At 45.5% G+C, this 13382-nt stretch overlaps 1 protein-coding gene across 3 annotated transcripts in view; it reads left to right on the forward strand.

Annotated features, from left to right (window-relative positions):
* The first annotated feature begins 6 nt into the window (after positions 1 to 6).
* ACAD10 (acyl-CoA dehydrogenase family member 10) overlaps positions 7 to 13382 on the forward strand; it is a 32582-nt gene continuing 19206 nt past the window's right edge. Inside the window, exons 1-10 of one of the 3 annotated variants that reach the window (XM_083753192.1) lie at positions 7 to 94; positions 1293 to 1485; positions 2900 to 3048; positions 4159 to 4353; positions 5624 to 5782; positions 5910 to 6063; positions 7500 to 7641; positions 8498 to 8566; positions 9847 to 10028; positions 12908 to 13058. In XM_083753192.1, the coding sequence (XP_083609318.1) occupies positions 1302 to 1485; positions 2900 to 3048; positions 4159 to 4353; positions 5624 to 5782; positions 5910 to 6063; positions 7500 to 7641; positions 8498 to 8566; positions 9847 to 10028; positions 12908 to 13058 (1385 nt within the window). In that variant the 5' untranslated portion in view covers positions 7 to 94; positions 1293 to 1301. Of the gene's footprint in view, positions 106 to 138; positions 450 to 1292; positions 1486 to 2899; positions 3049 to 4158; positions 4354 to 5623; positions 5783 to 5909; positions 6064 to 7499; positions 7642 to 8497; positions 8567 to 9846; positions 10029 to 12907; positions 13059 to 13382 lie in introns of those variants that run through there. The other 2 variants (XM_083753193.1, XM_083753194.1) reach the window with 2 other exon arrangements.

A 13382-nucleotide genomic window follows, 5' to 3' on the forward strand; every position in this document is an offset into this window, starting at 1 on the left:
GGGGCTGTCGTGAGGACGTCGCTCGTCCCTCCTTGCCCGTGTTCTCGCGAGAACCGCCGAGAGGCAGAAGCTGCTGCGAGGGACTCGACGCAAGGCTCGTCTCGGGTCAGAGGTCACCACAGCTGCTTTCTGGGGAGAGGGCGGAAGTGAGGGTGGGGGACAAAGGAGAGAAGGGCAAAATGCGGGGTGCTGGAGGTTGTGGCCTCAGCTTTAGGGAAGGGGGTGTCAGGGACCTTGAAAATGGTCTTTTGCCCAGTGGGATTTGAGTCACTCGTGGTGTTTGTCTACTTTTTTGTGCTCTCATGTCCCCCATTTTCAGTGTAGAGCTTTTGTTCTCAGGCTGGCCAACTGTATAATAATAATAATAACAGTAGCAACAGTAACAGTAACATGCAAATAATTCAGCAAAGTAAAAGCAATACCCAAGTAGATGCTAGAATCAAACTGCTGTACCTTAAAAGAACAAATCTGTTCAAATATTATTTCTCCGTTTTAATATATACTCCTTAACCCTGCTTTTCAGGAGATAGCTTTACAAAGCCACACACGTAAACGGCACGCGGCAAAACGCAGTTTAAAACTTGTAAGCAGCACTGCTAGAATTTCTGTAGCCCAATTAACATTCTCCCTGGAAAGCAGCAGAGAACTACACTCCCCCTGCAATTGTGCCTGAGCATTGACTATGCTGGCTGGGGTTGGTGGGGGTTGTGAACAACTGACGCCAGACAGAAAAAGTGCACTGAAACTGTGCAGATTTACAGGGACAAAGTGATAGGGATAATCTTCAAAGCCTTATACCACCTTCCCTTATCCTAGACTGTTCATACCTTATGTGCCAGTATGCCCACAACGAGGTTGTTGGGCATGTGGTGGGTATTATTTTCAATGGCAACTCCACATTTGTGGAAACCTGATCCAATTATAAGATCAGACAAGACTCATTCTACAAGTTTTAAAGCTGCGTTTGAAAACATGCTTGTTCAGTAAAATTTGGAGGGCCACAGGTTTCTGATAAGAGGTGCGCAACCTAGCCCTCGGGAAGGAGCCACCTGCATAGACATGGTAAATATTTATAGCTTATCACAGGAATATGGAACTTGTGGCCCTCTTGGTGTTTCTAGATAATAGATCACCACACAGATCCAAAGCATCAGATGTGCTTAGTAACCTGAAAGATGCAAAATCTACCATTGTAAGAGAAACCTGTGCAGACAAGAAGTTATCCCAAGATCTGGAAACTACTAACTTGCAATAAATCTCTAAAGCGTTTACTTTCCCCTTTATATACACAGTTCCAGAAAATGTGTGCTGGGCGGTTCTTCCAAGCCTTCTGTAACCACCATGTCAGGAGATCACACATCCTACAACGGTTCTGGTACAGACCTCCACACACACGATGGAGAAATTCTTCAACCTGTCCCTATAAAGCTGTGATCTTTGATATGGGTGGTGTTCTCCTTCCCTCCCCAATCAAACTGGCAGCAGGTGAGTGTCTGTATCAGTGGCATTTCCATCCAGACTGATATTTGCTGATTGAGCTGCCTTAATATGGAATGTAAAGTGGAATATTCCAAGTCCTTTCTCTGCTATGTAAAATGTATCTTGTATTATTGTGCCCAACCCCAAGCCAGGGGTGTCTGCGCTTTCCCAGGGTTCAGTTGCCTTGGAATGAACATCAGTGGAGACTGTGGTGTTCTGAAGATAAATTGTTTTTATTTCCACCTGCTCACATAGGATGGAGGGACTCACAGTATTAACACTCACGACAGAACTTGTTTCTTTATTGTCCCAAGCATACCAGCCCCCAATGAGGACACACAATTGGATGTTTAGTTCTTTATTGGCAAAGCACTCAATTTCATAAGCTGCTAAGGTGCAATAATCACATACACTGCTCATGCTAAGTAGCTTGCTAGGCAACTTTTTCTTCAGACTTGTGCTCCGATCCCAGACCCTCCAGGTGTCCTTATTTTCCAGGAACGTCCCTGATTTAATGAAGCCGTCCCGGTTTCTGATTTGATCCTGGAATGTCCCTTTTTTAGGACGTCCCTATTGGAGAAATGTTGGAGGGTATGGAGTTATCCAACCCCCAAGCTCTCTGAAGGCAATCCTTTATAGGAAAGTTTTTTTTTAATGTTTAATGTTTTATTATGTTTTTATATATGTTGGAAGCCACCCAGAGTGGCTGGGACAACCCAATAAGATGTGTGGGGTACAAATGGTAAAATTATCATTATGGAATAGGACGTCCCTATTTTCCTTGGAGAAATGTTGGAGGGTATGCGATCTGGACAATTGGAGCAACAGGATGGACATGCCTTCTTCAGCACGTTTAAACCGCCTCTTTTGACACAAGCACTGGTGACTTCTGTGTGGGATCTCCAGCTGCACCTGTCACTTTAAGCCCCTCCTCATCCTTGGAGACAGTGGGAGAGGGGCCAGATTTTAATGGCCCAACTCTGAGACCCTCTCTTCCACTTCTGTGGTTCCTGCACCTCTTTCCCTGCTTCTGACGTCCTGTACTCTTCCTCTTTCCCCTGCCTCACAGGTGGCACAGATCCCCATTCCCCTGGAACATTCTCCTGCCTCCTCTGCTGACTCTTCCAGACACTTGCCTTTCCCTGACACCCATTAGGCTTCCAGGGAAACCAGCCACAGCTTGGTTTCAGACACATTTCTATGTCTCCAGTTCCAGCATCAGCCCAAACTCTCATACACAATTCTACGATTCTATTCTAGACTTCCACAGGCTGCATCATCCTTGACGTGACAGGTATACCCGATATTAGGGAACAACATTCCTTTCTATAGGAAACACTTGTGACTGGTAGGAAACCTTTCATGTCCCCGCCCCAATTATTAATGTTGGCTCCTCACCCATCTGCCTTCCTTTATGTAGACTGGGAGGTTCGGCACCGTGTGTTCCCTGGCACCATCAAGCAGGCCTTGAGATCGGGAGGGGAGGACGGACCTTGGCTGAGGTACATGAGAGGGGAGCTGCAGCCAGCAGAGTTTCTGCGTGAATTTGGAAAGCAGTGCTCCGAGATCGTAAGCCAGCTTTTCTGCTTGTTTTCTGTCACCTGAATCGAGGCCAAGTAGAAGGGCTCACATGCAGAGTCCTTATCTCAGGGGCCGGAGAAACTGCAGCCACCTGGCTGTTGCTGGCCTCTGCCTCTGTTCAGCTAACATGGCCAGTGATCAGGGATTTTTTAAAAAAATAATTTTTAATTTTATTAAAATAATTCAACATTAATACATACATATTACGAATATACAGACAAACATACATTGAATACAATCCTTAAAAATATTCATACATACCCACACTCAATCCCACACATACTGGGAAAAGGAAGTATGTGATCAGGGATTGTGGCATGAAGTGTCCAGAAATGCCTAGAAGGCTGAAAGGTTCTCCACTCTTATATTGCTGCTATTATTATTATTATTATTATTATTATTATTATTATTATTCTGCCCATCGCCCTAACCTACAACATTAAAAATAGTTTAAAGCCACTTATAATCGCAGAAATAAAATGAGGGCAAAGAAGCTGTGTCTTCAGCATTTGCTAGAAGCTTTGCCATGAATGTGCCAAATGTACCTCTGTTGGGAGAGAATTCCCCAGCTCAGGAACTGCCATAGAGAATGCCCTTTCCTGGGCCGCTGCCACCACCCCAAGCTTCTAAGGACAGTGATACTGGCACCCAGGAAAGTCTGTAGGGAAGGGGGTGTTTGGTATTTAGGGTCTGAAACAATAATGGAAACATCCATAGGCAGAAATGGGGAGACATCTCCACCATGAACTGCCTAAGTGTCTTAGCACATTTGCATTTCATCTCTTCCTTCAAAGAGCTTGTTTTAGTCTCACACTCACTACAACCCTGTTGGGTAGGCCAGGCTGAGAAAGCATGATCAGCTCAAGCCCACCCAGAGAAGTTTTAAGAGGGAGGGAGCCCTCTGCTCTTTCTTCCATCTCTTCTTTAGCCGTTTTCAACCATTCGGTTCAACTTTGTTCTTTCACGCTATAAAAAATGATTCAGTGTGTAGAATATGGCCTGGTTTTATTGGGTTGTGTGAAACATTTGGCATGATCTTTTCCACCCAAAGTTGTTTCAGCCACCGTTTTCCTTTCTCTGTTTACCTCTTCCCACAAGGCAAACTCCTCTGTCCCAGTGGAATCTTTCCTCGCAGACTTAACCAGCGTTGGAATGTCAGAGCAGCTTCCCGTTATGACTGAAGCTATAAAGTGCATCCGAGCTGAAGGCCTGAAGACGGCCGTCCTGAGTAACAATTTCTATTTGCACAGTGGAGAAAGTTTTCTGCCCCTTGACCGGCAGCAGTTTGATGTGGTGAGTTCACAGCGTGCAACAGAGATTCCAGTTTGTTTTTTTTTAAGGCTCTCTTCTCATTAGAGAAATCTTATTATGCTGCAAGAGTTTTGTGTGGCGCAGTGATTCGAGTGTCAGGCTAGGACCTGGGAAACCAAGGCTGAAATCCCCTCTTGGCCATGAAGTTCACTGGGTGATCTTGGCCCAGTCATTGCCTAACCTACCTCACAGGCTCATTGAGCTCCTTGGAGGCAAAGGTGAGATATAATTCCACTAAATAAATAGTGTACTGTATTTTTCGCTCTATAAGACACACATTTTCCCCTCCAAAAAGTAAGGGGAAATGTGTGTGCATCTTATGGAGCGAATGCAGGCTCCTTGGCTTCAGTGATAGCAACACGAATCCTCCAAAGTGCAGTGGGAGCACTCCCACCGTGCTCCAGAGGCTTCGCGTTGCTTTTGCTGAAGCCTGACGAGCGAGAGGGGTTGGTGCACACCGACTCCTCTTGCTCTCCAGGCTTCAAAGATAGCCTCCTGAAGCCTCCAGAGCGTGGTGGGAGCCCTCCCACTGCACTTCAGAGGCTTCGCGTTCCTTTTGCTGAAGGGTAGGTGCCCTTTCAGCTAAGCAGGAGGAGAAATGGAAGGGGCTCCGTTTCTCCTGCCGCTTTGCTGAAGGGGCGCTGAGCAGAGAGGGGGAGTATTTTTTTTCTTGTTCTCCCCCTCTAAAACAAGGTGCGTCCTATGGTCGGGTGCGTCCTATAGAGCAAAAAATACAGTAATCAGAAGACTGACCGGTGAGCAGCTCCAACCAGCTGCCACACTTGGCTTGCAGTGGGCGAGCTCTCCATCCCTATCATAGACGGTGATCCAATTAGAACATTGGTTTATCTTACTTGCATTTAGTAAAGAAAGCTAAAAAGCTTGAAACTGCCCATTCTGTATTTGCAGTTACCATCCATTCATTGTGACTAATGAACTTAAGAAACACTCCAAAACAAGAAATCTCTGGCTTCCTTGTGTGCACCCAATCTAATTTTTACTTTGCTTCCTGAACTCAAGCCATTCTGGAAATCTGTTCGACTTCCAAAACGTTCACAAACCAAGGCGCGGCTTCCGATTGGCTGATTGGCCCCGGAAACAATGCCGATGGCCGAAACGGACTTTTGACTTCCAAAAAAGTTCGCAAACTGGAACATTTCTGGATTTCTGGTGTTTGGGAGCCTATTTGTTCAGGAGCCAAGCCGTTCAGGAACCAAGGTACCACTATATTTTATTGTCTTTTGTCTTCTAGATAATTGAGTCTTGCCGGGAAGGGGTGTGCAAGCCGGACCTTCGTATCTATGAGTTGTGCTTGGAGAGACTGGGCGTTCAGGCCAAAGAGTCCATCTTTCTGGATGACCTTGGGCAGAACCTAAAAGCAGCTGCCCAGCTGGGCATGAAGACACTCAAGGTGAGCAGAGGTGCGGCCATGTCAAAGACCGTCACCACCAGACTTGTAAAACCAGCCTGCCTGACTCACCTGCTCCCCTTCCTTCCTGGAGCCCATGCTTGCTACTTCATCCACCTCTTCATCTCAGGTTGATGACCCAGATTCAGCACTGCAAGAGCTGGAGAGCCACCTGGGCTTTGCCCTGAGATCGTTTGTTCCTTACACATGTTCCGTGAGGTCGGCAATGCAGATCCCCACAGCCCCTCTCCAGAAGTACATTGAAGGCATCCTGGGGACTCCAGGTATAGACTCTTTTCCCCCTCCCCCGCTGTCAGAGACCAGGCTGAGGAGTACTGCTCTGATGAGGAATGGTGGGAGCCTCCCCCTCCCCCTGCTCATTAACAGGATCCTGAAGCTTCCCAGGAGCAGTATAGATTTGGAACGGTGGTTTGCAGAGGGGCATAGTTCTGAAGACAAAAGTTGGGACGAACTGGGAGGTGAACAGCAAAGTGAAGAACTGGAAGAGAAAGAGCTAACAGGCTCTCTCTTACTGGAAAGTGTCCAGCCTATCCGTCCAAGGTCACGTAGGGCAGATAAGGTGGCTACACAAAAAGCATGGTGGTTGCAAGATCAGGTTGCAAGGCGTGGAAGTGACTGGGGGGAAGTGGGTGGAAACCTTAATTGGGAACACCTTCATTCCGAGAATGGCTGCTTTGTTCTTTTGCTGTGATCATTAAAGACTCTTTAAATGGTAAGCAACTCTTTTCGCTTCGTCCTGCTTATCTATGGCCAAAGGGTGGGGAGGAAGCTGAGGCCTTGAAGCCTGACACCCGCCCTCCAATGTTATGGCATTTTGCACATTACCGCTTTGGCTGCCCTTCCCAGCTATAAAAGATACAGATCTTGAAAGTGCCAGGACATTCTTCGCTACTCTTCTGTCAGCAGATGACTTTGTGTTCTATAGAGACACAGCATTGTGTAGTGGTTAGAGCAGAGTAAAGGTAAAGGGACCCCTGACCATTAGGTCCACTCGTGACCGACTCTGGGGTAATAATAAAGTTCATCTCACTTTATTGGCCAAGGGAGCCGGCGTACAGCTTCCGGGTCATGTGTCCAGCATGACTAAGCCGCTTCTGGCGAACCAGAGCAGCGCATGGAAACGCCGTTTACCTTCCCGCCGGAGTGGTACCTATTTATCTACTTGCACTTTGACATGCTTTCGAACTGCTAGGTTGGCAGGAGCAGGGACCGAAGAACGGGAGCTCACCCTGTCGCGGGGATTTGAACTGCCGACCTTCTGATCGGCAAGCCCTAGACTCTGTGGTTTAACCCACAGCGCCACCCGTGTCCATAGAGCAGGGTAGGGAACCCTTTTTCAGCCCATGAGCCCATGAGCCATGTGCGGAAGTTTCCAGGGGCCATATCCCAGCAGTGAGGAGGTCCAGAGGTCACATTTATCTTTATAGAGCAGGGTACATACCAAAGTCAGAGGTTTCTGTACAACTCTGTACCATCCAGGCAACCTTCACTCAGCCTCAAAGCTCCCTGAGAGGCATTGAGTCTGTCATCTGTCTCTTTTTCCACTCTCTCCACCTGGCCTACCTCACAGTAGGTTGTTATGAGAATAAAAGGATGGGGGCTGAGAATAAAAGGATGGGGGCAAGACCACAGACACCTTTGTGAGCTCCTTGGAGTAAACCCAGCTTCGCTCGCTAATGGCTCACGCTCCCACTTTCAGGGCCTCTGGTGCTACGGCAGTTCAGCCACGGGCAGTCCAACCCTACGTACCACATCAGGTTTGGGGATCGCCAGTTCGTTCTGAGGAAGAAACCGCCAGGCCCCCTCCTTCCCTCTGCTCATGCTGTGGAGAGAGAGTACAGGTGAAAAGTCTAGCAACTGTCTCCATCCTAGCTCAAAATAGTGGTAAACTGACGTATAGGATTAGCCACATGTAACTTGGTGGAAGCAGGAGCATGCAAGCCTTTGAGTTTCATAGTATTATTTATCAGGCAGAAGGAGTTCTGTGTTAAAGTGTGCAGTCTTTCACTTAACATAAATTGCACAGATTTAAATGTCCAATTTTGGCGGTTTGTTTTCCCCTCGTGTTTTGCTTCTTGGGGTCTCCGTTCAGTCATTCCTGAACACATTGGTGAGTTTTCAAGCAGCAGCCTATGAATCACCCTTTTCAGAAAAGGACGGGGAGAGGCAGAAATGCTAACAGTTTGTTTATTCATTCCCTTTGTTTATTAGTTGCTTTTTGAGGCTAAGCCCTCACAAAATGAAGCACAAAGAGAAATGAAAGCATCAGAGTGTGAGAGATACAGAATTAGACCACTGTCCTAAGCTTTCATGAGGAAAGGCAGTAGTAAAAAAAAGTAAAAGTTTAAGGCCTTCTTGGATGCCAGGATTCCAAGGGAGGCAAGCAAATGTTAAACTGTTGGAGAGTTCCACATCCACTGGGCCACCAGCTGCAAAGGTCTTGCCTCGTGTGCTGGTCAAGCTAACATATTTCACAGGCTTGGCCCACAAGCAAGATGTCAGGCAAGGGTCTTGGATTATAGGCAGGTTCTGAAGTGGGACAGGCAGTCCTTATGGTAATTATTTTTTTAATGCAGTGGTACAATGTTCTTTTTAATGTATCTTGTTTAACTTGTCACAGTCAGGTTTTAAAAAGAAATATAAGCACACTCTAACAAATTCTTCCGGCGTTAATTCTGGCTTCCTTTACCCTGGCAGGGTTTTGAAGGCTGTTGCGGAGGCTGGTGTCCCAGTTCCTAAAGTCCTTGCCTTATGTGAAGATTCAAGGTGCATTTATGTGTGTGTGTGTGTGTTTCAGAATGAATCACTGGTCCTGTGTAATTTTCAGTCATTTGATAAACTCTATATGTTGCTGATTGTAAAAAACAAACAAACAAAAAACCTCCCAAAGCGGTTTAAAAAAAGAGAAAACAATAAAATTATCAGTAAGAACCCATATTTGAAACATTCAAGCAATAATGAACATCAACGATGGGCTAAAGACAAGATGGAAATACATGTCAACATTCCACTTATTTGGGTTGACTTGTATCTGCAGAAAGGTTTTTAGCAAGCGCCAAAAAGAGTGCAGTGAAGTGCCTGATGTCAATAGGCAGGGAGTTCCAAAGTATGCTGCCTAGGACCCTCGTACCTACGGGACCGCCTCTCCCGGTATGCCCCACGGAGAGCCTCAAGGTCCATAAATAGCAACACCCTAGAGGTCCCGGGCCCTAAGGAAGTTAGATTAGCCTCAACCAGAGCCAGGGCCTTCTCAACACTGGCTCCGGCCTGGTGGAACGCTCTGCCTCATGAGACCAGGGCCCTGCAGGATCTGATCTCTTTCCGCAGGGCCTGTAAGACAGAGTTGTTCCGCCTGGCCTTTGGCTTGGAGCCAATTTGATTCCCTCCCCCTCTTTCTTTTTCCTTTCTCCTCCTGTGATGAGGCTGCATTTTAATATTTTAATGTTTCAATATTTTAATGTTGTATTTTAATCTTGTTTTTAAGTTGTATTCATTCAACTTGTTTTTATTATTGTTTGTTAGCCGCCCTGAGCCCGGCCTTGGCTGGGGAGGGTGGGGTATAAATAAAAAATATTATTATTATTATTATTATTAGATTGATTTATTACAAATTCAGAATGAGTATTATGTGGCACTTGTAACAGTGCCCATTCCGCAAATTGAAGCGGTTGTGTGGGCATATTTGGGGTGAGGCGATCTTGCAGGTAAACTTGTCCCAAGTTCTTAACGGCTTTATGTATGAATAGTGATACCTTCAACCTGGCCCAGTAACAAATTGGTAACCAGTACAGGTCTCTGAGCACAGGTATTATATGCTGAAAGGGTCTTGCTCCTGCCAGCAATCGTGCTGCAGCATTCTGCCCTAACTGCAGCTTCTGAATCAAGCACAAAGGAAGCCCCACATAGAGTGCATTGCAGTCACCCACTATTGAAGATTCGCCTCTCAAAGCCCTTTCTGTTGCTGCTCAATCAATAGTCAGTTTATTATGGTCATAGACCTGGAGTTTTGCTGATGTTCTTGCACTAACATCCTCGTGTCGCCCCAGTATCATTGGCACCCCATTTTACCTCATGGACTACTGCACCGGACGGATCTTCAAGGACCCCTCCCTCCCAGGACTGGAGCCCAGCCAACGGACAGAGATTTATACCGCCATGAACAGAGTCCTCTGTAAGATCCACAGTGTGGACATCAAGGAGGCCGGCCTGGAGGATTATGGGAAACATGGTGCGTAAATGTTTGGAGCAATGGCATTGCTCCTGTCTCGCTCTAGTGTGAGGGTATGGAACTGTGATAGCCCTCAAGATGTAGTTAGGCTCCAGACATTCGTTGGGGACTGAAACCGGGAAAAGGGTGGGTGGAGTTTGGGAATCCAAAGGGTATATAAATATAATTTGCTTTGTTTTTATTTTGTTTTGCTATTTGTATGGAAATTGGGAAAATCGTGGAAGGGAAATTTTGGTCGACTTTAGGAAAAAGGTTTAAGAATAAGAAATGAAGTATAAGTATTGATGTGTAAAATTGGATAAGGTAAAACTGGTTTTTAAATTAAATAAAAATAAGGTTTGCAAAAATAAATCGAGGAAATGGAAGAAAGAAGGAAAGTAAAATAACAGCATGTTAGAATAAATCACTAAGTTAAAGTGGAGAAATAAGTTAAGGACTTGCTGAGCTGATAACATAAATTGGAATACAAGAAGGGGAGGTGTGAGGAGGTCTGAGAAACAAGTTAAAAGAAAATAAGTAATTGAAATTTTATGTGTTTTTAATTGTTGTTTTTTTAAGCTTTAAGTTTTGGATTTTTGTATTTTTTGCTATTTTTTGTTTATTTTTGTTTTTGTTCTTATATGTTTCTTGAAAATGCCAATAAATATTCATTACAAAAAAAAAAAGATGTAGTTAGGCTCCCAGATGCCATCAGTGCTAGCGGTGGGACCTGGAGACTGATAACTTACCCTCGGATTTGACCTATACAGTGGTACCTCAGGTTACATACACTTCAGGTTACATACGCTTCAGGTTACATATGCTTCAGGTTATAGACTCTGCTAACCCAGAAAGAGTGCTTCAGGTTAAGAACTTTGCTTCAGGATGAGAACAGAAATCGTGCTTCGGCGGCGCAGTGGCATCAGGAGGCCCCCATTAGCTAAAGTGGTGCTTCAGGTTAAGAACAGTTTCAGATTAAGTTCGGGCCTCCGGAACGAATTAAGTACTTAACCTGAGGTACCACTGTAAAGCTTCAGGCAACTCAGGACCCCAATTCCTCAAGGACTGCCTTTCCCCAAATGAACCCACCAAGACCCCCTGACCATCATTTGACGCCCTTCTCCATGTGGCCCCTCCATGAGAGGTCCCAACTCAGGACCCCAATTCCTCAAGGACCACCTCTCCCCAAATGAACCCACCAAGACCCCCTGGCCATCATTTGATGCCCTTCTCCATGTGGCCCCTCCATGAGAGGTCCCAACTCAGGACCCCAATTCCTCAAGGACCACCTCTCCCCATATGAACCCACCAAGACCCCCTGGCCATCATTTGACGCCCTTCTCCATGTGGCCCCTCCATGAGAGGTCCCAACTCAGGACCCCAATTCCTCAAGGACCACCTCTCCCCATATGAACCCACCAATACCCCCTGGCCATCATTTGACGCCCTTCTCCATGTGGCCCCTCCATGAGAGGTCCCAACTCAGGACCCCAATTCCTCAAGGACCACCTCTCCCCATATGAACCCACCAATACCCCCTGGCCATCATTTGACGCCCTTCTCCATGTGGCCCCTCCATGAGAGGTCCCAAGGCCAGCAACACAAGAACACGCCTTTTCAACAGTGGCTCCCCGCTGCTTTCCTCAGGGATGCTCGCCTGGTGCCATCATCTTCAGGCCCAAATAAAAATGTTTATTTTCCTCCAGGCCTTTGGCTTTTAGTTATCCTCCTTGAGTGAGTGGAGCCACTCCTGGAGTGGGTGGAAGTTTTAAGCCTGCCTTTAAAAACATTATTGTCTTTTAGAGGTTTTTATTCTGTTTTAATGTACAGTGGTACCTCTGGTTATGTACTTAATTCGTTCCGGAGGTCTGTTCTTTACCTGAAAGTGTTCTTAACCTGAAGCACCACTTTAGCTAATGGGGCCTCCTGCTGCCGCCGCGCCGCCAGAGCACGATTTCTGTTCTCATCCTGAGGTAAAGTTCTTAACCCGAGGTACTATTTCTGGGTTAGTGGAGTCTGTAACCTGAAGTGTATGTAACCTGAAGCGTATGTAACCCGAGGTACCACTGTATGTGTTTATTGTAAGGCACATTGAGTCGCTTTCATTAAAAAAAATACCAACTAATAAGGTTAAATAAGAAAACATCTGAAGGGCCACAGGATCCCCATTTCATAGAGCATGGTGCTGGTGTGGCCCAAGGTTGCAGGTTCGATCCCCGTATGGGACAGCTGCATATTCCTGCATTGTAGGGGGTCAGACTAGATGATCCTCAGAGTCCCCTCCAACTCTACAGTTTTACAGACCTATGATTTCTGTGCTCGGTTCTGCAAAACTTGTTTTTTTCAGTACATGCAGAACTTGCTTAATACAGTGCATGCAGTAAACCTAACCCCTTTCTTTCACAGCCTTTCCCAATCTTCCAACAGTATATTGTGTCCAACATTTCTTGCCCAATCAATCATCACAGATTTAACTTGTTCGTCCTTTGTATGCAATGGCATACAAACTAACAGCAAATTATACATTTTGGAGAGATTTTTAACATTAGTGTCTAACAATTCCATTTCCAATTTGGATTTTTCTGTTGCAAAACCATTTTTCTTATCAAGTTTATGCAATTTGTTAATCTGATAATATTGCAACCATCCATCCAATTTATCTTTGATTTGATCAAATGATCTTAATTTAAATCCCTCATTATCTTCCACTAGTAAATCAGCATATTTCAACCCTTTACTCTCCATGTTCAACTTTTTCTGTGCCTTTGCTTCCATTGGTGAAAGCCATCTGGGTGTTTTACTTTCCAAGAGATCTTTATATCTTATAGAACTTGTTTTTTTCTCGGTTTTTAGTGCTGAGAATTCCCCCTGCCATCTTTAACAACATCTTTCTGCTGCAGGTAACTACGTTCAACGGCAGGTCCAGACGTGGAGCAAACAGTACCGTGCCACAGAGACGCATACCATCCCAGCCATGGAGAGGCTCATTGTCTGGTTCCCGTCCCACCTGCCAGCCAGCGAGGGCCTCTCTGTCGTGCACGGAGATTTCAGGTGTCAAATAACGGCATTCTCTCCCCCTCGAAACACAGTTTTCAGGAGTCCCTTTAAACCAGGCATAGGCAACCTCAGCCCTCCAGATGTTTTATTTTTATTTTTATAATATTTATTGATAGTTTTTATCTTAATTACAATACCAAAGAAACAATATAATATAACACATCTTTTAACATAATTTTCTCAACTTCTTGGACTCCCTCACATCTCCCGCTCCTGCATTCCTGACAATAAATTTCTATCCAGCAAATTTATCCCCTTTTTCTTTTCTTATTATCTATTTTCTGATGTTGTTTCTCTAATTTAGGTAACTTTAATTCA

The sequence above is a fragment of the Podarcis gaigeae genome (genome assembly GCF_964106915.1).
Source record: "Podarcis gaigeae genome assembly, chromosome: 8".
Lineage (NCBI taxonomy): Eukaryota > Metazoa > Chordata > Lepidosauria > Squamata > Lacertidae > Podarcis > Podarcis gaigeae.